This window comes from Hippocampus guttulatus, chromosome 10 (assembly GCF_054856545.1).
Source record: "Hippocampus guttulatus isolate MCC_2025c chromosome 10, RoL_Hgut_1.0, whole genome shotgun sequence".
NCBI classification, from domain to species: Eukaryota; Metazoa; Chordata; class Actinopteri; order Syngnathiformes; family Syngnathidae; genus Hippocampus; species Hippocampus guttulatus.
The window spans coordinates 11,090,787-11,118,495 of NC_141270.1; the positions used below are offsets into that span (position 1 = coordinate 11,090,787).

The window sequence follows — 27,709 nt, forward strand, 5'->3', positions numbered from 1 at the left end:
GAATGCAGGATGTTTGTGGCAGGCTGTAAGTCCAGCTGTGTGTTGACTGATGATTGTTGATGCTATTTTGCCTGATGTATGGCATTAAACTCAGGCTTTAAAGTTCAGTTTGCTTCAACAACTTTTTATCTTTGCTTTCCTACTTTTTGACACATTCAGTTCATTGTTTTCACTGGCACCTCTGATAAAATGAGTCAATTTACGCTAATGCAGAATTTGGATTGGGGATTATTATTTTTGTCACTTAATACTTGCCAGTTTTCAAGTGTAATGAAGTAAATTCTGTGCTCTGCTAGTGTAATTTTTTAAGAGTCATTTGCCCAAAAAAAAAATCATCGTCAAAGGTGGGGAGTGCGGCCATCATGCGGTGAAAAGTTGTCATAGATGCGCTGTCATGCCCCAGAAATTACCGATGGTTAGACATTGGGGTCGTCACATGCTGAAACATATTTTTTCCACAATCAATTACCCCGTTTTTGTTTTGTTTTTTTTCAACAAATTATTTACTGATATAACGTTTTGAAAATAGCTTGCATGCTTTGATGATGCAATGTTCACAATTCAACACATTTATAGGTTTCCTGAAAAATGCTATATTTTTTACATTTTCTTTGGGCCATGTGAAGCCTGACAACAGTGATGTGTTATTTGAATGGAGACTTTTATAAGTTTCGTGAACCCACTGGACTCAGTGGTGCTGGATTGTTATCTTGCGTGATTAAAAGTGATTAAGTGATTAAAATGAAACATAACTGACATCCCATTTTGACATTTCTATTATGATTAATTATACTATTGGTTTTATCTGCATTCAGTGAAAATAAACTCACCGTGTTTTTGGAAGATGGAAGCTTGAATGCAAGTTTAGCGTCACACTTGACTTGACATAAAGATGGTGAAATGCTTCCAAATGTCGATCGGTGAGCAAACACATTTTGTCATATTTTGCCACAGTCTGTATTTATAAAAACAACCCCAACACCATATAATTGGTTGCCTGCGCTATTCTAAAAGTACTAATGGGATGAGTCCCAAATTGTTATAAATTCCTCACCATGCCCCCTGCACATCCACACATGTACCTGTACCAAGTGTTTAAACACACATACTGTATACTTATTCCATGCCCCACACTCACAATTCATTCTTCATTATTTTGGGGAATTAACAGTGAATTGCTGGTTTGGCAATGTATGATGAAGGCAAGAGATGAGAATGACCGCCAACCAGTGGCCTTATTTCTTATGTCATCCTGAGCTTGTGCTGGTGAACAGAAGTAGGGGTCTCTCATTCTCACTGATAGGGTTCACAGACATGGAGGGGTGTTTAAAAAAAAAAAACTCCAGTCAACTTCAATTACGGCCTCATGTAGTTCTCCCAGAGGCGCTGTATAGGGCCTTTAAGGGTGAATCAATGAGGTGACAAATTGTTGTGGACAGCAACCCCTTTTTATTTGTTACGCTGTTGTAGCATGCCTGAACACTGCTCACCCATTTATATTGCTGTGGCTTATTTTCTGCTAGTGGTTTTAATAGCTTGTTATCTGTCTAAACTAGTTTTTAAATGCTTGGCAACGGCTATTCACATGCACGCCGTCTTTGAGATGTTGATGAGTTCCTTGTTCCTATGAGTCATTGTAATACTTTTTTTCCATCTCTGCATTGTCCGATTCTTGATTTGTAGATATACACAATATAAAGCAACATTTGTTTGACAATTTACTAGTCTCCATTACAAAACCTAGGGACAAGGTAGAGTGTTCCATTAACCTGGCATGCATGTTTTTGGAATGCGTGAGGAAACTGGAGTACCCGGAGAAAATCCACACAGGGGAGAATATGCAAACTCCACACAGGAGGTCCAGTGCCACAATCGAACCCTGCACCTCTGCACTGTGGGGGCGACGTGCTAACCAATTGTCCACCGTGCCGCCCAGGATCTGTACCATAATAGTGTAATTCACTTATTCAGTTACACCAATTGGGAAATGAATGTGTTGTGACTGCACGCTCTGTTAGATGTACTGTATGCAGATATCTGACTGAAAGAGTCAGCTTGAGTGGACGGGTGCGAGATTACACATTCCAAGTGCTGTTAGACACAGTGTCATTTAGTTCCAAAGTATGATGGATGTCTTACTGAGTTTAGAAATTGTTGGGGGGGGGGGTTGTTTTTTTTTAATCATATAAATTTATTTGGCAATAAGTCTATAGCATAACAAAATACTGAAACAATGGAGTACTTCCCGAATGCGCTGTCATATCAGAATCAGAATCTTTTTGTCATTGCACAGCAACACAACGAGATTAAAAGATAAATGCAACGACATAGAAACAAGACACACAACAAACAATGATAATGACCAGTTAGTGCCGACATATGGCTGTGTGTGTTATAGGTACAGTATGGTCCTTGCGATGCATATGAATAAAGTGTCAGTGCAAATGGGGCTAGCTGTGGCCTGTCATTTCATATTTACATTCAGGAATGTAATGGCTTTGGGATAAAAGTGGTTCTTGAGTCTGTTTGTTTTGGTGATGACACACCTGTAGCACCGTCTGGAAGGAAGCAGGTTGGACAAGTGATAGCCTGGGTGTAAACTGTCCCGAACAATTTTTCTAGCACTGTTTAAACAGCGAGGTGTACTGTGTAGTGTCCAGGAAGGGCAGCCGATGGCCGATATCCTTTTGTTGATATGATTTTTTTTCTCTGTAAGCTAATATAACTGCTGCATTACAGAAAAGGGTGGAGAGTCCGTTTGGCATCTTATTATTTTCCTGAGAGTATTCCTTCTTGTCTTTCTGTTCCGTCAGTCGTTTCAATGCAGTCGCTCATATGCTCTGTGCACCGTCAATCTGGTTGATGGCATTGAGTCTCTGCAAAACGGTACATCGCGTAGTATTGTCATGTTTGGTATGGAGACAGCAGCCATTTTCCCACTGCTCAGTTTTGATGATCATGAAGCAAAGTACATCCAGTTCACAGAATGACCCTTTCATTTTCCCTGAAATGTTCACTTTTCAGGATGGGGATTACAATTGCACTTTCCCTCCTTTTTATAGGCAGCATGGATGAGTGAGTCAAGTGGGTGTCTTGTAACAGGGGGGCTGTCGCTTTGACTCCTTTGGTTCACTTGAGACCTTTCGGTGTCCTTGAGGACAATGTTGAACGCTCAGTAGCTCCTTATGTCGTCACTAAACCTTGCTAACTGGCGGGACGTATACAACAAGAACCAAATGGAACAAAGAGTACATACAGTACACAATTGAAGAAATCCTCTTTTATGATGTATTTATTAAATATAAATGCATTTCCACTCAGCATGTAATTTTCAGTCACAAAATGCAGTACCATACTCACCTGTGGTCCTGGGCCGTGGTAGGTATCTGTCAAATCTTTATGTTGATTATTAATCAAACTACTCTGAGATGGGGGGTTTTTCCCTTTCTCATTCTTTTTCCTCTCTGACAGCATTCCAATAGGCACCCACTCGGGCACGTTATTAATTCAACACATTTTCTCTCTTGGTCTCTGCAGGGAAAGAAGAGTATGTTGCAACCTTCAAAGGATCTGAGTTCTTCTGTTACGACTTGTCCTTGAACCCAATTCAAAGCAGCAGCGATGAAATCACATTGTCATTCAAAACCCTCCAGAGGAATGGACTGATGCTACACACCGGCAAATCGGCCGACTACGTCAACCTGGCATTGAAAAATGGGGCCGTGTCTCTCGTCATTAATTTGGGGTCTGGAGCCTTTGAAGCTCTGGTGGAGCCAGTCAATGGGAAATTTAATGACAATGATTGGCATGATGTCAAAGTAACAAGGAATCTACGTCAGGTAACAGTACAGAGGATGAACAAGATACCTAAATGAATTACAACATTCACTTAAATCATTACCATCATACTGTTTTGTATGGTATAATTTTTCCAGACGTTGTAATTAGATTGCAAAATTTAAAACTTTGCCAATGGCAGGTAGAGATGTAAAACAGAAAACAACAATTTTAAAGCGTGCAGACGAAAATGTCCTTATCATGTCAGGTTTGACTGAAATTAACTGCATGGTTATTATAAGTGATTGCCAACCTTTAATGTTTAATGATTTAATGAATTGGGTGAGAAAGCATATCAGTGGAAGAAACAACAGATTTTTTTTTCATAGCAAGTAAACCTTTTCCACTCACTTACTGTAATTTGTATAATATGCATCTCTGATAAACATATATGAACAATTCCAAAAAATGATATACACTGGTGCCTTGAGATACTAATGACCTGACTTAAAGTTAGTATTAAGAGAATATGAGCCGTTATTTGGCAGATTTTTTTTTTTTTTTTTGCTTTGACTTGCAAACACACTTGAGAGTTCAGCACTGTAGGTGTTAATGAATCCAACTCAACTTCCCTTATAATAAGCAGCAATATGTCAGATAGTGAGCTATTCTTCAAAAAAGAAGCATCAAAACTATTTGCTGCTGTAGCTTATCCGAGCTGTCTTCAGACAACAGGCGGAAAATGAATTCAATTGAAGCATTAACTCACAAACTGTTTGATTCTTTTCATACTTTTTAATTGAGTCATTACACTGGTTTTATCAAGCGCAACAATATTCAGTGTTATTTTCCTGACAAACACACCTTTTGGGGGGAGACTGAAACAGATTAATAGCATTTCCATTCATTTCAATGGGGAATGTTGATTTGAGATAGTTGCGAGTGTCCTCATGGAGTTTGTTTCTCCAGGCACCACTGTATTGGAATGCCAATTTACAGTGCAGCACTTGTTAGCTGGGAATGCAGGAGGTCTGTTTTATTTCATGTTGTCTTTTTTGGGTTTGTTTGTTTTTTATTACTCTAAGGAATACATTTTAGACCAGGGGTCTCAAAGTGCAGTCCTTGGGAGCCTATTTTCGATATTGCATTCTTTTTTTAATATTTCCCTTGCTCCAACACATTATTCAAATGAGTGATTGTTACTAGGCTTGTGCAAAGCTTGTTTATGAGCTGCCCCTTTGAATCAAGTGTGTTGGAGCGGGGACACTTGCTCGATAGGGGCCCCTGAGGAGCGGACTTGGAGACTTTATGGCAAATTTCGCTGATGCTTTAAATGGTATGAAAATCAATCAAACTCAAGTATGGGAACTAATCAAAACATATTGTATGACGGCAAAAGATTGAAATGTTAGTGTGTCAGGTGCAGTATATAATAAGTGTATTGCAGGTACTTTGTACAAAGGTTGCATTCCTTCTCATGTATTAGGCAGATTTATTAGTCTTTCATAGGAAGGTAAATGTTCTCATGCGGTCAGCAGGATGCGAAAGATAAACTTTACACCACATGGCTGAGGAGCTTACTTCCAGGCAAACACTTCATCAGACAGAAGAACATAATCAGAACACTGTAAACTTCCCTAACTGTCTTTGTCAATCCAATATGTCGGCGTTGAACTCTTCTTTGAATCAAATCAATTCACGCATTATCTGGGGGGAAAAAAATCACACTGAATCACCTCAGGCTGTCGCAGGGTCTTCTTTCTTTCTCCCTCTGCAGTCAAGTGGTTCTACAAAGTAAATTGAAGTCAATACAACAGAGAAGAGGTCCAGTTGTGCGTGAGTCTTCTAGGGGAAGCCTGAGACACAGTCCCCAAAACTAACTCTCAGGACACAAACAAAACACGTATTACCACCAATAAGATATGACATTTGACAAAGACTTGATAAGAAATGTCAACTGACATGTCAACACAAGCCATGTAGAACTTCATTGGCTGAGATTTTAAACCTCGTTGAGAACTTTATTTTTTGAACAACGTAGGTCTAGGTCTGCTTTTTTCTTGTTAAACTTATTTTGCCCTACTTCCTCTCTGTTACTAACATGCTTTCAAAAGAAACTAACATCATCCATGGAATGTGTCATTCTACTAACCAGTATGGTCTTTGCCGTTTTAACAATGTACTAACAGTATTGACCATCATATATGATTTGAGTAACAATCGTTATTCTGTTCACAGTTTTTAATTTCCTTTCTCCCCCCTTTTCCACAAAGCACTCAGGCATTGGACACGCTATGGTAAACAAACTACATTGTTCGGTAGATATACTAATTGTTTCTTAGTTTGGGTTTGCCGTGTGTTTCTTTTTCCCTTTTTTTTTCTTTCATTTTTTTTTTTCAAACTGTAGACGTCATTTACAAAAACAGGGAATTAGCGGTTGGTACTCTTCTGGTTACTTTTCAGATTTGTTTTACATTTTGATTTTTTTTCCCGTCATTTGTATCCTCCTAATTGTATTTACTTTGAACTTGTTTCCTGTCCAATTTTGTTTGAGACACTCATTTAAGAGCCTCAATTTGAATAGATTAAATGTTAGGGGCTCTTCGCCGTCTGGCTGGCCTTCCTTTGGCTCCTCACTCATTTGGCATGGCATGCATTTTTACTTCATGTTGCGACACATAAGCCATTTGTCAACTTGAATGTGACGGTTGAGCTGTGGTTGTCTTCTCTGGTGCTTTCTCATGCCTTGTTGTGGTTTGGCAGTTTTTGCATGCATCTAATGCACTGGCAAATGTTTCCGATGTTCGTAACCCAGTCACTATCTTTTTGTATGAAAATAATCAAAAAGAAAAGAGTGACACGCATGCTTATTTTTTGTCTTTGGCCATTCTTCAAACATTAATTGTGCCTTACACCGCATGTACTCCATCACTACCATCTGACTTCTTTTTAGAACAGTTAGGCGTACTAATATTTGAGTTAAACTCGCCCAGTTAACATTCTACTAACACCATTTTTGTGTCTGCTAAATAATTTTACGTTGCAATACTAACACTGTATCCTGGACACTTCACTAACTCTATAAAACAGCACTTCTTTTGGGGGCATGGGGTCCTCCAACTAATCATTTGGACAAAATAACAGTACAAGAAAAAAGACATGAACAGACATGAAAATGGGTTTCTGGAAAAGTAGAGGAAAACTCATCTCAGACGGGAAGGAAGAAAGGTAGTTGCACCTAATGTAGGCTGAGTATAGTATTTCTTTTCGCTGTGCTTTGTTGTCTAGGTAACAATATCTGTTGACGGAATTCTGACGACTACGGGATATACGCAAGAGGACTATACCATGCTTGGCTCCGATGACTTTTTCTACGTTGGAGGGAGTCCGAGCACAGCGGACCTGCCTGGATCTCCAGTTAGCAACAACTTCATGGGCTGCCTCAAAGAGGTAAATACCACTTTTGGCTGCAATTTGAAGCTATTGGGGAGTCAGGATATCACTTAAGGACTCAACAAACCATACTTCCATATTGTGGGGGCTTTTTGTTGTCCTCACATGCATACACATATGCACATACACGCGCACGCACACAAGCTTTATTTTGCCTCCACTCGCTCGAGCTGAGGACGTTTCTCAATGTCCTAGACGCCCGACAGGCGCAAAAGGCTCCATTTGAAAGGATCAGTACCCACACTTCACTTGTGTTATGCTATTTTTTTTTTGGTTTACACATGCTCCAGTTAAAAATGCCTATCCATTTTCTATAACACTCATCAGGGTCGGAGCAGAACTGAAGGCTATTCCTGCATACTTTAGGTGAGGGCCGGGGGGTACCCTTTGGACTAGTCATCAGCCAATCGCTTAGTAGTTAAAAATGTTAACACTAAAAAAAGTTACATTTAACAATCTCATTGTGGCCCGTTGTTTATTATTCGATATTCATAGCAACCATGAGATTGATCCATTTAAATCAGACTTGTCATTTGTTGAGTCACAAAGATATATTTTATTCAGATAACTATAATTAGCTGATTCGACTAATCAAGGGAGAGGAAGAATTATTATTTTTTTCCATAAGGTTGACAGTGTATGCTCTTTATTTTTAACTGCAGCTGTCATTTTAATACACTGCTTGACAGAGTTTTTGACCTAATGCATGAACTAACACGAGACAAGCGGGGCATGTTTATTTTCAGTCGTGAGTAAGATGGGCGTCCACCAGTGACAGACTCAGACATCCCTTGGTACTTTTGACCCAGTACGTGACGATTACACTTATGATGAAAACCCACCTCCGTCAGTCCTTAGTCCATCTTTTTTTCTTCAAGTTTCCCGTCATTTGTCAATCATCAACTAAATGGGCATCCTTCAGGAACGGACTGATGTACCTTCTGTCAGTACTGACGGAATGCACTAATATGCGATACAATTCCTTAGAGAATACATGGAAATACGCTACTCAAGTAGCGGCCTACAATATAGGTGGTAGATTTTGTTACTTTGTATGATCGAAGCTAACATGACGATTCCTCTTCAATCCCATTAATTTCATATTTTGCATAACAACAAAGCTGACATATTTTAAAGCATAACATAAAACATCCCGAAGCTAATCAGATTCAATGTTAGCATCTGCGTGCATGTGACCTTTAAAGGCCAAAATTGCAGCACTGAACGAACCCTCCCAAGAAAAAATCTCTACATGCGCGCATACTTGCAAACCTTCGCCGCTCAGTGAGATACCTACTTAATGAACCGGCATGTACAATGATTGTTTGATGTATTGCTCACAAGTGAGTTGATTAAATGTTATATTGTAGTTTCCATGGCAATACTGCTATTAGTAAAACACTTGATTGTCACCGATCTACCTTGATGACAAATTAGTGCTGCTCTATTGCATCGATAGGTGCCCTTCACTTCAAGCAAGTAATGTTTGGGTTTGTTGACTGTTCCCTGTATATTAACTTAAAATCTATCGACACATCCTTGTCGGTATAATCAGACTCTTGTCATCCATTCGTTGTGGAAAGAATTTGCTGCTTTAATTTGATGACATTAAAATTGTGTTTGTCCTTGATTGAGCTCTATGCGCCCAAATGATATCACCTCTTTCAACTTTGTTGAAAGGAGGGCGTTTCTCGATCCAAAATGCAAGCCAGTTTGCTCAAATCAGTGTGAAATGAATGAACATTATGTTACATACAGTGTCACGGATAATTGTTAGGATACCTAGTCAAAATCGTGATACATGGTGACTGCTTGCGACCATGCATTTCCAATTTTCTAACAGGTATTTTCAGTATTATAGACATTAGCATGTCTGCCTTGCAGTACAGAGGTCCAGGATTCGAATCCAGGCTGTGGCCTTCCATTGTAGAGTTTACATGTTCTCCCCATGTCTGTGTGGGTTTTCTCCTGGTACTTTGATTTTCCTCTCACTTTCCAAAAACAAGCGTGGTTAATTGAACACTCTATTTTGTTCCTAAGTGGAAATGGGGATTTGAATGGTTGTTGTTTGTCTTTGTGTGCCCTGTGATTGGCTGGTAACAAGTTCAATGTACCCCGCCATACTGCGGGAAAACAGCTGAGATAGGCTCCAGCATGTGCCGCGACCCTTGTGTGGGCAAGCACTTTGGATAACTGAAGTATGGATTTTAAATACATAAGCACATACACACGCATACTCACCACCGCTCCGATTTACTCATGAAAACTCATCCGCGACCCCACCCCAAATTAGGGCTATCAGTTTGATTTCACAAAGTCCAGCTATTACCTGCTCTTTCGACAATTACTACTTTCACCAAAAAACAAATGCATAAAAGGATGAGTACTGTACAGCCTTCAAAGGTGGAAAATTGCAGGGTCAACTCTGTTTTCCCATGACATGTCATTGATGATTATACCAAACAACAGCATGGAAAGCTTTTACAGGATGTGTAAAAGGCATTCCTAATACAAGCAGGACCCAATATTGTAATAGTAAAAGGCTCATGCTGGAATGGACATAGTGTCTTGTTTCTTGTGTATAGTAGTTCCATTCATCATATCAATCACATTGTAGGTCACATCACATCTCGTATTGCAGTTAGACAATAGCCATGGCTCAGTAATAAGCACAATATTCCATGCACATACAATCATCCCATCTGAAGTGCCCTCGTTGTCTCGTACGGTATATCCTTGTGCTGTAATTGTCACCAAATAAGATGCAGTGCTTTCCACAGCTCTAACTCTTACGTGCATATATGTAGCAAAAGTCGTCATTTTGTGACAATCCAGTACATATGAATCAGTTCAAATATTACCTTCTAAATAGTAGTCTTCTATTATGTTGTGGTGGAATTAAGTTACATGCATGCTTGGACTGTTCCACTTTTGGTGGATGTATTTTTTTTTTTCCTCCCCCGACCGCATAGCACTAGCTTGTAGATTACTTTCAGTTTTCAATGTGGCTAGTATTTGCTTCACTGGGCCTCATCGAAATACTCGAGTCGCATTCACCTTGCCAAAGTTGTTTTAATTCCCAAATGAGGCCTATTTAGAATCACCGCAGTCATTTTTTTATCGAAAAATCCTTCCCTAAAATTAGCCAGTAAATGTCTCATTATAAAATGCATTATTGGACTGTACAAGGGAACCCTGTCATTACTGCTACTCTTACTCTAGCGATGCTGTCATTATGCAGATTGGATAATAATGTGGTTATTGCTGTGTCTAATTTGTTTAAGCCCCATTACAGCAGCACTTTTCTTTCGGCAAAGTGGTCCTCGCAGTGCCCCCTCTTGACACAGTGTAGCTGCTATTTGTCTAGCAGAGACGGTGTCATCCATAGATTGTTGATTTTCATTCAGGGCATGCGTTAGCTTCTGCCAGCTTACCTGTTTATGAACTGACACACACCACTTATAAACTAAACAAAATGACACTTGACGCAACGGTTAAGTGGGGCAGCAGTGGGTGTTTCTTTACGGTTGTGAAATGAACACTACACTACTCTCATTACTTTTGTAACTGAAATAAGCTACTCTGTGTTTGTCTGAACTTTCAGGGTCAATCAAGAGGTGAACTTAATTTGACCTTCCCTAAACTTTGTAATGCTCACATCCAGCTGATCAGGGCTTCAGTACTTTTTGATCAACTTGATGTCCTGTGACAAGAAGCTGAAAGGCAAAATTCACAAAAGGTGTTTGACAGACATTTCCAAGAATGTCCAGTTTTCTGTGATGTTTCCAGTCTATCTCTGTTGCAACATGCTGACAGTACAATGTGACACTCTACGATTAGTGACAAGTGCCCTCTGAGATCATCTCTTTTGACACATTCACAAGCCAGTAGTGTTGATCTATTGTTGGGTGTATTCTTGGTCTCATGATGCCAGAATGTGAGCACTGTTAAAAAAAAAGTCATTGCTCGGGGGAATGTATTAGTCGATCGATGGAATAAAGACTCCTTGTGAATTTTGTTTTTCAGCTCCATGTTAGAGCAAGGCAAGCTATGGAAAAAAAATAAAAATAAGTTGTTGTGATGGGTTCAATTCCTTGAGTTTACAACGACCTGGATGAATGAGACTATTTACAGGCAATGCTTCCAGGAGTACACATGACTTTGGAAGAGAAAGTTGGAAAAGTGTCTTTGATTCTGAGGGGATTACTTGGAAAGGGAACACTTGTAGTTTGGATTTGAAACCTATTGTAATAGTTTTTGTTACATCAGTTCTGGAACTTCTCTGACAGGCAAAGCAATCAGCCAGTGGGTTCAATTTTACTCCACAGAACATCCCTTAAACCCTGCCAAGGGGACTCGGTAACTCTTTAAAGAGTGCACAGTCCTGCAGACTTCTCACTTAGACTCCGTGTAGGCAACATCAGATCTTATTTTTTGATACCGTCGCAATAATGTCGCAAGGCAGTTTTCCTGATTCTCATTACTGAAACTCTCAGTTTCACCGACCTGTAAGTTGTAAACCCACAGTGTATTTACAAAAATGTACCTATATTTTTAAAAAAGGATTCATTTGCCAAGCTACATTTTCTCTTTTTCCTCTTTTCTCATCAGGTTGTGTATAAAAACAATGATGTAAGACTTGAGCTATCAAGGCTGGCCAAGCAGGGAGATCCCAAGATGAAGCTACATGGTACTGTGGCCTTCAAGTGTGAGAATGTGGCCACTTTGGACCCCATTACTTTTGAGACACCAGAGTCTTTCATCGTCTTCAACAAGTGGAATGCGAAGAAGACAGGCTCCATCTCATTTGACTTCCGTACCACAGAGCCAAACGGGCTCCTCCTCTTCAGCCATGGCAAGCCAAAGCAGCAGCAGAAGGATTCCAAAAGTCCCCAGATCCTCAAAGTAGACTTCTTTGCCATTGAGATGCTGGATGGCCATCTGTATCTGCTGCTCGACATGGGCTCAGGGACTACAAAGACCAAGGCAGTCAACAAGAAGGTCAATGATGGCGAGTGGTACCACGTGGACTTCCAACGAGACGGAAGATCTGGTAAGACCACTTCAAATGGGCAACCCTTCATGAAGCTATCCATGTCTTCAAAAATATTGGCACAATAAAACTATTTAGAAAAAAACAAAGCAAGGTATGAAACCTCTTTGGGATCTTTTTTTTTTAAATAAAAATGTTAAATGGTATTAAATATAATTACTCAATGAAAATAGAAGACATACAGTATATTGTGGTTGCAACAACATGCATGTCCCTTTGGAAGTACCGACGTAGCATTTGCGTTCATTGGTCATAAAATGTGATCTGGCAAATATCTTTCCACCCTGCACTGTGAATGTTTACATTGGGAATCCAATATGTCAAATGATGTTGTGTTTAAGCAGACTCTGTGTGTCTATTGTGGTGATTAGGCTGAAAATCAGTTCACATTTTATGAACCTTTCATGCAAATTTCTGTCGGGTTCACAGATTTTTTTTATTTCTGGATGCTTTTAAACGTTCAATCCCTACTTGGCTTTGCTGTTTGCTTCTCTTAAAATAGGTCTTTGACCATTCTCCATATGTCAGACTTCCAGTCATGTTTGCCTCAATATATTTTTGACCGCTCTTCTGATGTGTCCCCTGAGCTCAGATTTGCTGTTGAATTCCCTTTTGATTTGATTATCTAGACAGCATTTTATTAGTATGTCCGTCGAGCCAAGCCCTTGCAATGTCAGGCTGTAAATTAGATGTACTCGTTGTCAGTTTCTACTCCCCATCTCAAAAGCTGCAATTGAGAATTCATTGTAGCCTAAAGCAAAACTGGGTTTTGGTCCAGAGTAGAGCTACAATGTGCACAGTTATACATAACTTTGGGTGGGAATTCTGCATTCCTTTTTTTTTCTCTCACACTTTCTCCATCCCTGCATAGCATTGAGTGTCATGAAGTCAAAGTTGTATTTTAAAATTAAATATTCTGACTTTTATTAATGGCGGGTCAAACAAAATATATTTCCTGTCTTAGGTGGTGCTCATTATCTGTCTTGTCCCCACATACATGCTACAGAACATCTTGTTGAGCTTTTGCGAATCACTGTTCTGTCTACCCTGTCGAAGTTTCCATGGAAACAGGAGGTGGTCTCTCCCAGGACCAAGATAGTTGCTACACAGCGCTGTGCTGAGATGTGCACTAATGGCATTTAAGAATAATTAATCTTGTTTTCTATATATTCATATAATAAATTCTTCCATGTTATAAAAAAAGGGACACAAGGATCTGAAATTGCACACAAGTGAGAAGATTTACAGAACGGTTACAATTAGGCCTTGAAGCATCTATGTTTTCAGATCACACGTTTCCAATTTACCAGTGCTGGGTCATCTTAGCAATAATATTAATATGCAAGTAGGAAACCTCACTGTATCTTGCATTTTCTGTCTTGAAATTCATTTGAATGGCAAAATACAACAAAAACAATATTGTTTGATAAACTGCTGAGTGCACTGCACCTCATATTGAAGCATTAAAATCTGAGCACTCTTTCATTCATTCAGAAGTAACCCAGGCGTCTCTCATTGAATACCTTTTATACCTTTTACAGTACATTTAGTTGCAATTTTTGTGAGTGACATGCTGTACAATTAATTCTGAGATCACCTTTAAAAAATATATATATATACAGTATATATATAAAGGAAAGCATAAATCAAAACCTCAGAATGCCCCAAAAGTACCGTATTTTCTGCGCTACAAGGCACTTTGGATTATAAGGCGCGCTTTCAATGAATGGCCTATTTCAAGACTGTCAATTTGTCATTTGAGTCTGAACAAATTTAATGTACTTAACGGTACTAATGTGGCTTAAAAAAAAAAAAAAGGAGAGCAACATTCAACCAGGGTCATGGAAGAGGTTGTGTTCTATTGTATTACTTTGTTTAAATAGTCGAGAATGCCGCACTGCGATAAGAGTTGCAATTTTCAGTTCACATTGCAATTTAATATTTCATTAAATTAAAGCAGTATTTTATAATGCAGTACACATTCACAAATCAAGTGGGAGCGATAAACCTGAAGCATATGGTGCAATTTGCCACTCGTCAAATGTTCTATTAATACTCAAGACTGACTCAAAACTCAAGTGTGCCACAGGAGCCCAACGTAATTATCCCGCAGCCGGGTCTTCTATGAGCAACACTTGAGCTGCATCCTTGACAATAGTGGGTAATGATCTCGACCGCATTCAGGCTCTTCCTACAGGAAGCAGATCTGTGAATGGACTCCGGCTGCATCTTGTAACCTCAACACATTAGAGACATTAAGTGACACTCATCTTTTAAGTGAGGGCTTCTGGGCATGTGAGTGGTGTCGGTCACAGATATATGGACATCGCTCCATTGTGGATCCCTCTTCCTGCCACAGTGTGCGCACCCGTTAGGAATATGACCACACGCGCATCCACACTGACAGAGGCAACACATCTCTGGAGCTCTCTCCCTACCGAGAATCCAATCACATAGAGAGATTTGGCCGTATCGTCCTAACTGGATTGTAGTAATCCTCGGTTTAACACATTTTGGGGATGTGTGAGTGGGGTTAGGAGGCATCATGCCAAGTTGCGGCCGGCTGCTGATGCAGAAAGTATGAGAGCCCTACTTTCTCGTTTAATAATAGGGGAAGGGTCAACCCTCTTGAAGCCTTCGAAATTTAGGGAGCTTCATCATCATTATTCACCGAGCTGTACGGTGTGCATTGTTAGTTTGATCAAGCGTCGTCGTTTATCCTCTGCTTTACTTCATTGTTCATCTTTTCTTTCATTGTTCTCTCCTCCTCCATGCTCTTTACAGAGACATCTTTATCTCCATGTTCCCATCTTGCACTAGATCCATCTCCTCCTCTTTTATGCTCTGTAGCATTCACACACGCACATGCCTGAACCCTTTTGGCGATGAATGATGTTCCAAACATAGTCCTAAATTGTGCATATGCGTTACGGTCCACGTGCTACTTGCCTGCTGATGGCACACATCCCCAAAGTATTCTCTAGTGCCTTTCGACAATGTAGTAAAACTGTGTTTGCACACTTCCTTTGCGGGACTGTGACAAGAAAGCAGAGCACTCGGAACCCATCTTTTAAATATGCTTACAACCTCTTGTCTCTAGCTTGCATCAATTTAGAAAGCCTACCTCTGGGGAAAAAAAAACATCCTTGTTTGATTATTCATAAAATAATAGCATTCACGTGTAGATGTAATGAATTGTAAAGAAGTCATCAGGTGATGGTGTTGATGTAAGAAACAAAGGATGCGGATCGTTGGCCATGCCATGGGAATGGGCATTTGACCCCACCCCCCCAAAAAATAATAATCATAAAAATTAATAATAATGATTGACTGTTGGCAAAATCTATGGTCAATTGATCAAATGTCACTTCAGCTAATACACAGCATGCAGAAGGATACTTTTGCATTTTTTGAACTGAATTATGTAGTGTGATCCATTTTTTCCTAATTGTTTTCACGACACGATTAGTCAACAGTCAATTTTACACAATTGAAAAATGTTTAATTCATGGTTACATTCTGACCATGCCATCCTGAGCTTGTCACACCGTTTAATGGGGTCAGGCACAAACGTGAAGGTGGAGACTCCCTTCACTAACCACATTGACCACACTAATGTTGACGCTTGAGTTAAGTACCTGCTCTAGGATGTGGAAAAACTTTTTTTCACTAATGAGTTTGATATAGTGTGCTCATTAGCTGTAACCTGAAGGGAGCTGTTCTGGCTATGTAACGGGTGGCCCTTGCCAAGTCTGCAAAGCTTGGAAGCCACAACAGATGTGGCTAGAAAGAGCAGGGACAGTCGGCGGTGGCGGGGAAGCGTTGGAACAGATGTCTGGGGCCAAGACCCTGGAAACGGTCTACAACATGTTGGTGGGACGAGGTTAATAATTCCACCACTGGTCCCCCAATGTTCTCTCAGTCATTGTAATTGTTTGCAAAACAGTGCTGACTCATCTTGAATAAAGAGAAATATTTAATTTGATCATCTCATGGCACAAGTAGAAATTTAACAAGATTCTGAGCATATTTCTCACACATACAATTAATATGATTCAGTATTCACAAATGCGCATGCTAATGGTAGGTGTAATAAAATGTGAAAGGCTCCATTTAGTGTTTAGTGTGTCCATAAAATGCCATGCAGCCCTGAGGAAAATTAATATAGGCTTCAGGGCTTCCAAATCTCCCAACCCAACACAAACAGTTTGAGAAGAAAAGTAACTTAAAAGCTCTGCTCCCATTTCACAACAAACAGTGAAGACATTTGGCCAGAGGCAATAGACTATTACCCCCTCATATCTTCATTTGCAAGCATCTGCCACTCAAAATGCAAATGATTATTTTATGGCTATATTATTTTGTAGCATCCTTAGCCGATTTCTCCGCTGTTTTCTCCAGTCAGAAACCTGCTGTATAGATTACTGCATGCGGGAAGTGCAGGCAGTGGTTATTAATTAAAGATCCACAATGGCACCTAAACTAAGAGTAACAGAACCGTGTACAAATTAATCACGCAGTCCAATTTTCACACTAAGGCCTTTCTTTCCTAAACTTAACAGTCCAGTCATGTCCGCTGTTGTTTACCGTTCGCCAGATCGAGAATTAAACCTGAATGAGAGCAATAAATCATGGTGGAGAAACACACAAACCTCTTGTTGCAGGTATATGTTGGAGAGGGTAACAGAAGGAGAGACTGAGTGAAAAAACGCTGCAGACCGTTAATCAGGTTCAAAAAGATGGCTTTTTTTTTTAGGAGTGGCTAAAATGATTGAAGGGGCGCCACATTTTTATTCACCTCTGCGCTCTCTCACACCCTTTTTTTTAATGACAGCTCCTTTAAGATAAATGAGATGTGTTATGAGGAATCCAGGGAAAATTGAGAGGAGGATGCTAGGGATACGGGATTAAGCAGTTAATAGACTAGCCGCCTCATGATGAATATGTCTTATCAACATTCATCAGTCTTTCTAAATGAAGAAAGCCCTGACCCTGTCTCAACAGATAACACCTATTAAGCAAACGTCTCCATTGGACACCTTTCCTTGAGTTTTCTGGATTTCACACCTGACTTAAAAATATCCATCTGTCTCTGTTTTTAGGTACCATCTCTATCAACACCCTCCGAACTGCCTATACAGCCCCTGGAGAGAGTGAAATTCTGGACTTGGATGATAATCTCTACCTTGGGGGCCTGCCAGAGAACAAAATGGGCCTGGTGTTCCCCACTGAGGTGTGGACAGCTCTGCTTAACTATGGCTACGTCGGCTGCATTCGGGATCTATTTATTGATGGACAGAGTAAAGATGTGCGGCGTCTGGCTGAAATTCAGAAGGCTGCTGGAGTCAAGCCTTCGTGCTCCAAGGAGCCTCCCAAACAGTGTTTGAGCAATCCTTGCCAAAACAACGGCATCTGCAGGGAAGGCTGGAACCGATATGTATGCGACTGCTCTGGAACAGGATACCTGGGTCGCTCTTGTGAAAGAGGTAGGATGTCCTTCCTAGCTGTGGTTGAAATGTTGTCAGCACTGAACAATGACCCAATCATTTTTCTCTGTAAGGTTCCAAGACGTTTCTTTTTTTCTGGCATGCTACTGTTTTTGTTTTTGTTTTCAAAACTATGAATTACCCACAAAAATAATGGCAATTTAAATAATTAAAGAGTCAAAATTATGTCAAACATTTTAACATTTTTAATTGTGATACAAGCGTAAAAAGAGGTTTCGCTTACAGAACCCCCCCCCCCCCCCACACACACACACACATAATTACAATCAATAATCATGGGATGTGTGACTAAATCGTAACGACCACGGGAGTCAAGAAACGGGATTGGGACTCCTGTGTCTTACACTCCGGCACTTGAAGGTGACAGCAAACTTCACCATATCATATACATTCATGTGGTGACCTTGTAGGGAAAGTGCAGGTATCTGTTGTGTTTTGTGGTTGAATTTCGTGTTTTGTGTGCAGGTATTTTGCGAAGTGTGCCCCGCAATCTGGTACTGGTACAGACGGCTCCGTGAGATGGCGTTTCCTCACGAGATGCCCTGTACCTAGCCTCCGGTCCTTAGGTCATTGCTCTTTTCCTTTTATTTTGTGTTTGCTTATGCTTGTTTTCACCCTTGTGGACAGTGGTGCAGGGGGGTGATTTTAATTGTGTGAAGCACTTTGAATGACATTCTCGTGTATGAAAAGCACTTCATAAATAATATTTGATTGATTGAGGTGCATACCACTGTCCATGACAAGAGGAGGAGGACTAAAGAGCCAACATGGGATGACAGGCAGATTGTCGTGACAATGTTTTAAGTCCACTGATGAATGTGGCCAAGGGAGCTTAATGCGGACATACTTTACCAGATGAGGAGCGCAGGTGTGGGATTGTAGTAGGTGACAGATGAGGTGAACAAAGCAGGAGCACAGATGAGGATGCTGGTGCAGAAACTCTGATAGGAATATGGTTCAGATAAAAGCAAGAGTGCATTCATGCGGTTTGGAGGCGATTGACTCTGTGACAGCGCAAGTCGATCTGACAGTATGGTGGAGTTCAGGATTGGCTTTGGATTGCAGTCAACGATGATGATGATGATTGTCTGAAGCTAGGTCCCTACTCCAACACTCCTATCTCCAAACCTATGCAGTATACACAGACACATGTATGGAGGGGAACTGATTAAGGAAAAATGATTCATTTCTTTTGGTTATATTTTATTATGCTATTACAATTTGATTTAGACAGTACAATACTGGGGGGGGGGGCTGGAACTGATTAACGGCATTTCCATTCATTGCAATAATATAATAATTATTTTGGTAGCGGAAAGTTTGGTGTTGTTTTATTTTTTTAAATCACTGATCCTGATTTTGGAACATGGACAAAAACTGATTTATTTGAAGAAAAGATCATTTTAACATGCCGCTGGAAAGCACACATAAAGAGTCAGGTTTTGTATGTGTGTTGAGTGTAGGACTTGTTGAATGGCAGGTGACGGATGCACTGCTGAGGCACACTGGCCTAACATATCTAGCATGCACAATAGCCTGCAAATTGGCTGTCTTCTGCTAACCTTTCAACTCATCGGGCCACTCAGCTGTGGCCAGACCTGGCACAGAATACTCATAATTTTTACTCCGGAGGAAAGACATAAGAGAAGTGAGCAAAGTCTTCAAGTTCAGACTCTTGGCTGACTATGCAACACTCTGTAGGCTATATTGCATTAAAGCAGCAGTACAAATGCTTCTACTGGGAACATATTCATTTTCTCTTGTGCTATGGATTTATAGTTTTGATAGATCTCTCTGAATTACAGAAATGCTGTGTGTTTGGGTTGTCCTGAGTGCAAAGCTCAGCAAGGTTGTGGCAGTGCGTTTCTGCCTACATCAGCTTGTTGGCCTTTGACCAGCAGATTAGTTTTAGTCTGACACGCTTGATCAAAATGTAGCTCGATCAAAATAACAACCATCACCTTGTGAGTGGGCCAAATCTTTCTGCTGCAATATCATTTACAGAAAGGCTGTAATACAATATTTTGGCTTATTTATGTAAATACAGTGAGCAATTAAAATTGGAGTCTCGGTATAGTTTTGATTGCGATTTTAGATGTGTAGTTTGCATTATGATAATCTGCTGTGGGGACTATGAGTATTTCCATAGTATATTTCTCTTGTACATGGATCAATAGCAACAAAAGCATTGGGAATGAGGATAATTAATAACAGCACCAATTCATACAATATAACTGTACAGAAGTTATTTTCTACTTTTTACATCAACTGTGCAATGCATATTCATGCACAAATTAAAATATGAATAATCAAGGCAAATGTCGAAAAGAGGTGAAGCATGTGACAACGTTATCATGGTGCAATACACTTCAGGTTTCCTCACTGGAAACCATTCTGCATCATTATCATAGATTGCATGACAACATGGTTGTACTGACACTTCCATGTCAAAGACAGACTGGCGTGATCACGCATTTTGTTTTTGCGTTTGTGCTATCAAGTCTCATTACCCATAAATCATCCAATTTCAACATGTTTTTTTTCCCCTTCTTGCTCTCATTCTTGTAGCCATGTAAAGCTAGTTTAAATCGCGCTGTTGAAATGCGGCTAGTATGAGAACGTAAATCGGAGATGGATGGGCACTCACTCCCTCTTTGCTCTCAAATCTTTTTGCCGTGGATATCAAACCAGCGAGCAAACAGCCACAAACAGCCGTGTTCACCATTGAAATATCTACAAACCAATGGGTGACGTCACACCTTACATCATCTGCAGCTGCGGAACAATCACGCTGAATTACAATGGCACTTGAAACATGAAAATAGCAGTCAGTGGTAATAGCTTGACCCAAAGAGAAGGAGCATTAATGCTGTGCCAGCACAACATGATATATTTAATAGAAATGTTTTGGAAGCAAACATCCGACATCTCTTTCGAATGTGCCAATTGAGCTTTACTCGTCTCTGCTCTGCACTGCTCTGCTCTGCCTTTCCTCCACACGTGTGCTCCACTTTTGACTAATTAGATGACAGGAATATGGGTATTGTACATGAGGGAAGTGGAATGGCCTTTGCATTCAGATTATTTTCTTACTTTACTTCTGAAAGATAATAGCTTTTCCAGAGGGTGTTTTTTGGGCTAACAAAGGCGGAGTCCGCTTTTACTTCAATGAGAAATTCCGGCAAATGGAAAAGAAAGTATCGCATCTTCACAGCCAACAGTTTATTGCCACAGTTATTCCTTTTCTTCTCACATTCAAGTGCCTTCCTGTTTTGGCCAGGATGCTCATCTCTCGTGTTCTGGCTGTGTCGGCTCAGACACTGGCATTAGTGTGGCAGTGAGTGGGAACAGAGGAGCACAGGCCTGCTGCCAGCTGTTTTGATGGCTCCAGATTGCCGTGATGTTTGTCGGATCCAGCAGGCACCAGTAGGCAGAGGAGCTGTCAAAAGAATTACTCCGGCTCTCACTTAGCCGAGCATGGTGTACCCCCCGGTGGCAAAGTACAGCAATTACATATGGTGTAGTTGGAGGACGACTACGACGACGACGCAGCTGCAGGAGCAGGGGGTAGGGCTTCTCGAGTGAGGCATGAAGCTATTTGCCCTGTTTTGAGAGATTTTAATTAAGCAGACAAAGCAATTTTGCTCTTGCCTCCTAAATGTCTACCCTTCCATTGTTAATCCTGTTGCTAATTAGCACAAATATTTGTGTAAAGCCGAGGCAGGCAACCAGATGGTTTGTTGCAGGACACGCACATATTCCCTAATGAGATATGACACTCCCCATTGCAGAGGGCAGCAAACGTCTGCATTAAACGTAGGTTTTTGATCAGTCAGAGGCAGAAGCAGGTCACATAGGTAAATTACTGCAGGAATAGAATTTACTAATCTGGAATAAGCAATTAATTCCAGGTATAGATGCATTAGGTTGACATATGTATAAATTCATTCATTCATTCATCTTCCGAACCGCTTCATCCTCACTAGGTTCGCGGGGGGTGCTGGAGCCTATTCCAGCAGTCTTCGGGCAGTAGGCGGGGGACACCCTGAATCGGTTGCCAGCCAATCGCAGGGCACACAGACACGAACAACCATCCACGCCCACACTCACACCTCGGGACAATTTAGAGTGTTCAATCAGCATGCCATGCATGTTTTTGGAATGTGAGAGGAAACCGGAGTACCCGGAGAAAACCCACGCAGGCCCGGGGAGAACATGCAAACTCCACACAGGGAGGTCGGAGCTGGAATCAAACTCGGTACCACTGCACTGTGAAGTCGACGTGCTAACCACTGGACTACCGGGGCCGCCTTGGACAAATTATTTATTTTTTAAAAAATCGTTAATCAACCTATGCCAATCTCATATTGTAACAGGCAGAAAAATCTAAAGTTCTTCCACAACAGTATCTGACAGAAGGTAGATGTCAAAGCTATGTGTCCACTTTGTGTCAATTGTTTTGCTAAGTAGTGTGCTGTTAATTGTTCTCCAGTGTGAAATATGTGCCTTGGCTCAGTAAAGGTTGGAAAACACTGGAATAATTCATGATGACAGTGCAGCAACCTAGTTTGTGCAACAAACTCTGCATGGCCATCCACACATAGGTGGCCATGCAGAGACAAATCTGTGCCAGGAACTGTAAAGATATACAGACTCTGTAGTAATCCTGTCATGTTGCAAATGTTTCTTTGTGCATATTGAATCATTTGAAGTCTACTCATTTGATTGGGCATGTTTCAAGAATGCTGTGCTAAGGAGGACACCGTTTTTAAATTGTTTATGGTATCCTATTGTCATTTCCTTTTTTTTTTTAATCCTTAACATAGTTTCCCAAAGCCTTTGGCAGTTGTTTCCCAGTAAAATGTAAATTAGATTGGACCTGGTGCCCCGGTACCTTGGCATGCACATCACAATCCTGTGACATGCAGTTGACAGCTCCCCTTCCTGCAGAGCGTCTTCTCCTGAGGGAAGAACGGAAGGGGGAAAAAACCAAACTGTGTAGTGTGTGCCATTCCTTCCCCTTGTTAGTATCAAAGCCTAATTTGTCACATCACACGGGATGCAAACACATGCTGACTCTTCTAAAAAGCACACACAACAATGGTGGTTTGTGTTTTACATGTGAGAGAAGGAATGCTTGGTTATTTTGGTGGCTTCCATCAGGTCTGACAGCCTCATTCCCCTCAATTTATTTTTAATGGAAGGGCCACGGAAAACAATTTTTTTGAATGGTGCTCACTTTGGATAATGCTGTCATTTCCCCACATTATACTTCACATCTTAACACATATTTGGACTTTGCTCGTCTATGCCTCTTGAATGGTTGAAAGGTGACGTCAGGGTTGAAGTGATTAAAAACACCAATTTCATGGTCCGAGTCGCAGATGGTTTCCGGCATAATCACAGCCACTTGTGGTAATCAAGTGTGAATTAAAAAGGGAAACAAGGCTGTTCTATATCAAAGCCATTGCTCCAAATATTTTGGATTGTATGTTCTTGAGTTGTTTTTGTACGATACACTGAGGTGTATGAAACGGTGTACAGCATTTGATACATCCTATTTTTACAGATATAGCATAAACCGAAGAAGGACTGACAATGGAACTAACGATAATACATCAAATACCGTGAGCCAGCATGTATTATGTATAAAGCGGAGCAAACAACAGTAAATGTCTTCCGGGAGCAAGCATTTTCCAAGTATTAGGACTTTGAACTCCGTATTTCCCATCATTTCCCCGACAGTTTTCAAACGCTACTCTCTGCTGTGTCAGCTTGTTCGGAAGCAGCGTGACTCGTTTGTCACACACCCCTGTCATCTGCAGAGTACCCCAGGAGGGGCGTGGAGAAATTGAATTTGGGTGAGAAATGTGACTGAGTCACTCCGGAAGGGATGGATGTGACATGTGCCTTTGTGTGACTGGGAAGTGATGATGAGGTTGTGTGTGAGACAGTGATACCCTATAACCCCCAAAAATCTCAATCTCCCTCCCTTTTGAACTGTGCGGCTCAGCACCACCGCAAGAGCAATAATGGCTTTGTTATTGGGTTGTGGTTTAGTTACATTCTCGGAACTGCTGTTACAAGTTCCTGCCAGCGTTAAACAATCTCCCTGACATCTCTCCAGACAGCGGCATAATGCGTTGAGTAAATGCAGCGGCAATGAGCAGACGCTCAATATTTAAGATTCACAGACAAACACAGATCATGTTGATCCTAATATATTGTGTCTCCATCGATGTTCATTATTTAATGTTTCCATTATTTCCTTTACTATGCTAGCTCAAGGAACATGATTAAGATTAAGATATCCTTTATTTGTCCCACACTGGGGAAATCTGCAGTCTACAACAGCAAGATTGTGGGTAGAAAGAAGAAAGAAGAAAAAAAAACACCATTCAATTAAGTGCAATATAAATACAAATATGGATAAGGTCGCAGTGCTATTTACAATTGTTTTTCCCATCATTTATTTGATTTTTATTTTATTTTATTTCCAGCAGCCTGACAGCAGTCGGTAGGAACGAGCAGCGGTATCTCTCCTTCTTGCAGCGCGGGTGTAACAGCCTCTGGCTGAAGGAGCTACCTAGTGCTGTCAGGGTGGGCTGGAGGGAGGGAGCGAGGGAGGGAGGGCGGGCATGATCATGTCCTCGCCAGTTCTGAATGCGTTTCCCCTTCATAACGGCTTGCTTCCACCCACGGAGACAAATACTGCATGTCAGAATTTCAATACCTATTCAAACTTACTGTCTATTTTGACACCATTTTGGAGACAATGAGTAATCCTGAGCAATGGCGATCTATTATTCTGTGCTGTGAGTCACAAATGTCTTTCCAAGCAAATCGCTTTCGGCTGAGTGGCACATGTAGAAGGCCACGTTCTTATTCAGGTTTGAGCTGTACACGCTCTACATATAAGTAAACAACATTGTTTCCTTGGCATTACTTTCATCAAGCTGTTTTTGAACAAAATAAAAATGTATGACCGCAATACTGGTCAGTACATCACAGCTTCCTAGGGCAGCGATTTCCAACTACTATGCGATGGCAGTTTTGTGTCCCCTTTGAGATCATTTAGGTGTGCAGCGGGAAATTGCACACTTTCACTTCCCGGCAATTGTGCGGAAAATTTATTTCGAGCAAATATTGTATCTTTGTTCACCTGTCTATGCAAGCAACGTATAGTGAAGGGCAGAGCAATGAATATCATTCACTTTTGCGCCTTTTTACTTTGTCAAGAATGTCTAAAATGAGATGTTATTTCAGTATATATACTTCTCATGCCACTTTTGTTCAGTGGTGTTCTGTGAAATTTTGCCAATGTTACTATGACAAAAAAGGTTGGCAACACTGTCCTTAGATAAAGATTGGGAAAGAATGCAAGAGGGTCCATGAGCATTTGGGAAAAACAACAATGAAAACTGATTGGGTTGCAAAGTGCTTGTATTATAGCCCCTTCGACCGACTCGTAGACCAGATTTGTGATAAAACTCTCCCATTTTGTATCACTGATCCTACATTTCTTTTTGGCCCTCTCTTGAATCTATTTGCAGAGGCGACGGTCCTCAGCTACGACGGCAGCAAGTTTATGAAGGTCCAGCTGCCGGTGGTGATGCACACCGAAGCTGAAGATGTTTCGATGCGCTTCCGATCCCAGCGAGCCTATGGTATCCTAATCGCCACCACCTCTCGGGACTCTGCCGACACCCTGCGTCTGGAGCTGGAGAGCGGCCGCGTCCGGCTGACTGTCAATTTAGGTAGCGACCCAAGCGTGTATCCTCTCTGCAGCAGCAATGTCATGCGTCAAATTGAGCTAAATTACGCCTGACAACTCTTTCAAATGCACTGTACATCACACAGATTCCATTATTATTACACATTCACAATCTTGAATAGAAGGAGATGGTGTAAAGCTTTCAATGGCAAGAGTCTGCGGCTCTCTGCTTACTGCCACTTGAACTCGTAGCTGCCTTTGCCCTGCAAGGAAATGCTCGCCACTTATTCCATCAACGTATTCCTCATTGGCATGTTTGTCTGAGACCCATCATGGTGCAATTTTATTTGCAGTTACACCTTACGCATGGATTGATGGATAGATCGGTCGAAAGATGGATGGATGGATGGATAAATTCCAAAAAAAACAAAGGAAATAATGCAGTTGGTCAAATCAATGAAATTACAAAAAGCGATGACAAAAAAATAGGCCACTGCCCACACCCCTCTGACCAAAGGAATAAACTAACAATAAGCATATATGACTTGGTGGACTTTTATGCCCTTCTTTAAAATTGGTGCATTTCCTGTAGGGCAGGCAAGTGTCGGTCTCTGGCTGTTTGCTCCCACTTTTCTGCTGCGGTTGACAACACACGACAGGCAGGGCCAGAAAAGACGGCAGGAAGGGGGTTTTCGAACTGGGTCACCTATCGCACAGCACAACATGAGCTGAGCTTTTGCAACCAGGGAGGTAAAAAGGAAACGTAAGATAAAGCCTGTGTGCCCGCGGCTTACTGTAAGTCAGTCATGGAAGTTGACAACTAGAGCTGCTGTGGTAGAATTAAGACCACAATCCAGCACGCTGGAAAAGGAACGACAAAAAGTCAGGTTACTTCTTTTGTACACTTTTGTCTTTTACAGCTTTAGAACACAGACACACATAGACGTTATTGTTACCTTGAATTCCAGTCATTGGTGTAAGAATGAACTCGTGCTACCCAGTGTTCATTACATTGAGGCAGAAAACCAAGATGACGGTAATTTTAAGGTGCTGTGATAAAATGGCTGAACTATATATCAGAACTGCTTCAAATGTAGATGGTTATTTCATCATAATATCGCTATTCTGTATACTGTATACAATTCATGTTTTGGTAGGAAAGGATGGACGTAGCTGCCTGGCTGGCTCTGTCTGACTCTGACCAAAAATCTCATGCTCTCATAATATATACTGTAATTGCAAATGATCCACCTAAAACACAAAAACTAAACAATCATACATATTCTTAATCGGCATGAAAAACTATTGTTGTCATTTGTTTTGGCGAATCCCATAGACCATGTTTTGCTCCTCTGTCATGACTACTGCAGCACTTAAGTGGTCATGTTGCAGCTGGAGGCCATGGGCGAGAGCATGAGAGGACGGTCAGCGTCCGTGTGTATGTCCCCAGAGAGGTGGACTGTATACTTTACTGATGTCTGCAGCTGCAATGTTGAAAGATGAATTTATCTCTCATCTATTCTTCCCCATCTAGATTGTGTCAGGATAAACTGTACCTCCAGTAAGTTACTGCTCACATTTCATTTCTTCTATAGCTCTTCTATTACAGTATTCTACTTCTCTCGACATTCATGTACTAGAGTCGTGGTGATATAGCAGCCCGGTTATAAAGGCCATACTATTTCTTTTCTGCAGCCACTACAAATGACATTCAAAAGTTCTCATAAGATGTATCTGACTTGCATCTTGCATTGCAATTATTAATAGAACAAGAGGTTCACCAGAATGGAGAAAAGGGTGAGGTTGTAATCAAAGTGAACCATGCAGTACTGTGCCTTTCTATTGATATTCTGTAATGATATTTAACACAACCAAACAAACGCCCCCAAAACCCCAAATTTATTTCAGTTGTTTTCGCCATGCAGAAGGTACATGTCACCTTTTTATTTTCCTTTGACTCCAGTATGACCAACTGGTTGTAAATTGATGAAACTATACATGGCACATATACAGGAATTACAGTGTGTGGTTTTATTGTTCTCATTAACTTGGCTCACGGAGCAGAAAGATTTGAAGACGAAGGTGCAAGAATAGACCATTGCCATGTGAAGGTGTGTTTCAACAAAGAAGTAACATATTGCAATATTGTATGACCTCTTTTCCGGTTTAACGATTCTAAGAGATGTACATGCTATCAATATCATC

At 40.9% G+C, this 27,709-nt stretch overlaps 1 protein-coding gene across 7 annotated transcripts in view; it reads left to right on the plus strand.

The window, feature by feature from the left end:
* Positions 1-27,709, plus strand: part of LOC147199255 (neurexin-1a-like) — a 196,036-nt gene that overhangs the window by 67,936 nt on the left and 100,391 nt on the right. For 4 of the 7 annotated variants that reach the window (XM_086121384.1, XM_086121385.1, XM_086121390.1 and 1 more), the window contains 7 exons: positions 3,538-3,839; positions 6,051-6,074; positions 7,066-7,227; positions 11,842-12,283; positions 17,386-17,769; positions 25,344-25,547; positions 27,039-27,065. In XM_086121384.1, coding sequence (XP_085977510.1) covers positions 3,538-3,839; positions 6,051-6,074; positions 7,066-7,227; positions 11,842-12,283; positions 17,386-17,769; positions 25,344-25,547; positions 27,039-27,065 — 1,545 coding nt within the window. The remainder of the gene's footprint in view (positions 1-3,537; positions 3,840-6,050; positions 6,075-7,065; positions 7,228-11,841; positions 12,284-17,385; positions 17,770-25,343; positions 25,548-27,038; positions 27,066-27,709) is intronic. The other 3 variants (XM_086121389.1, XM_086121391.1, XM_086121387.1) reach the window with 2 other exon arrangements.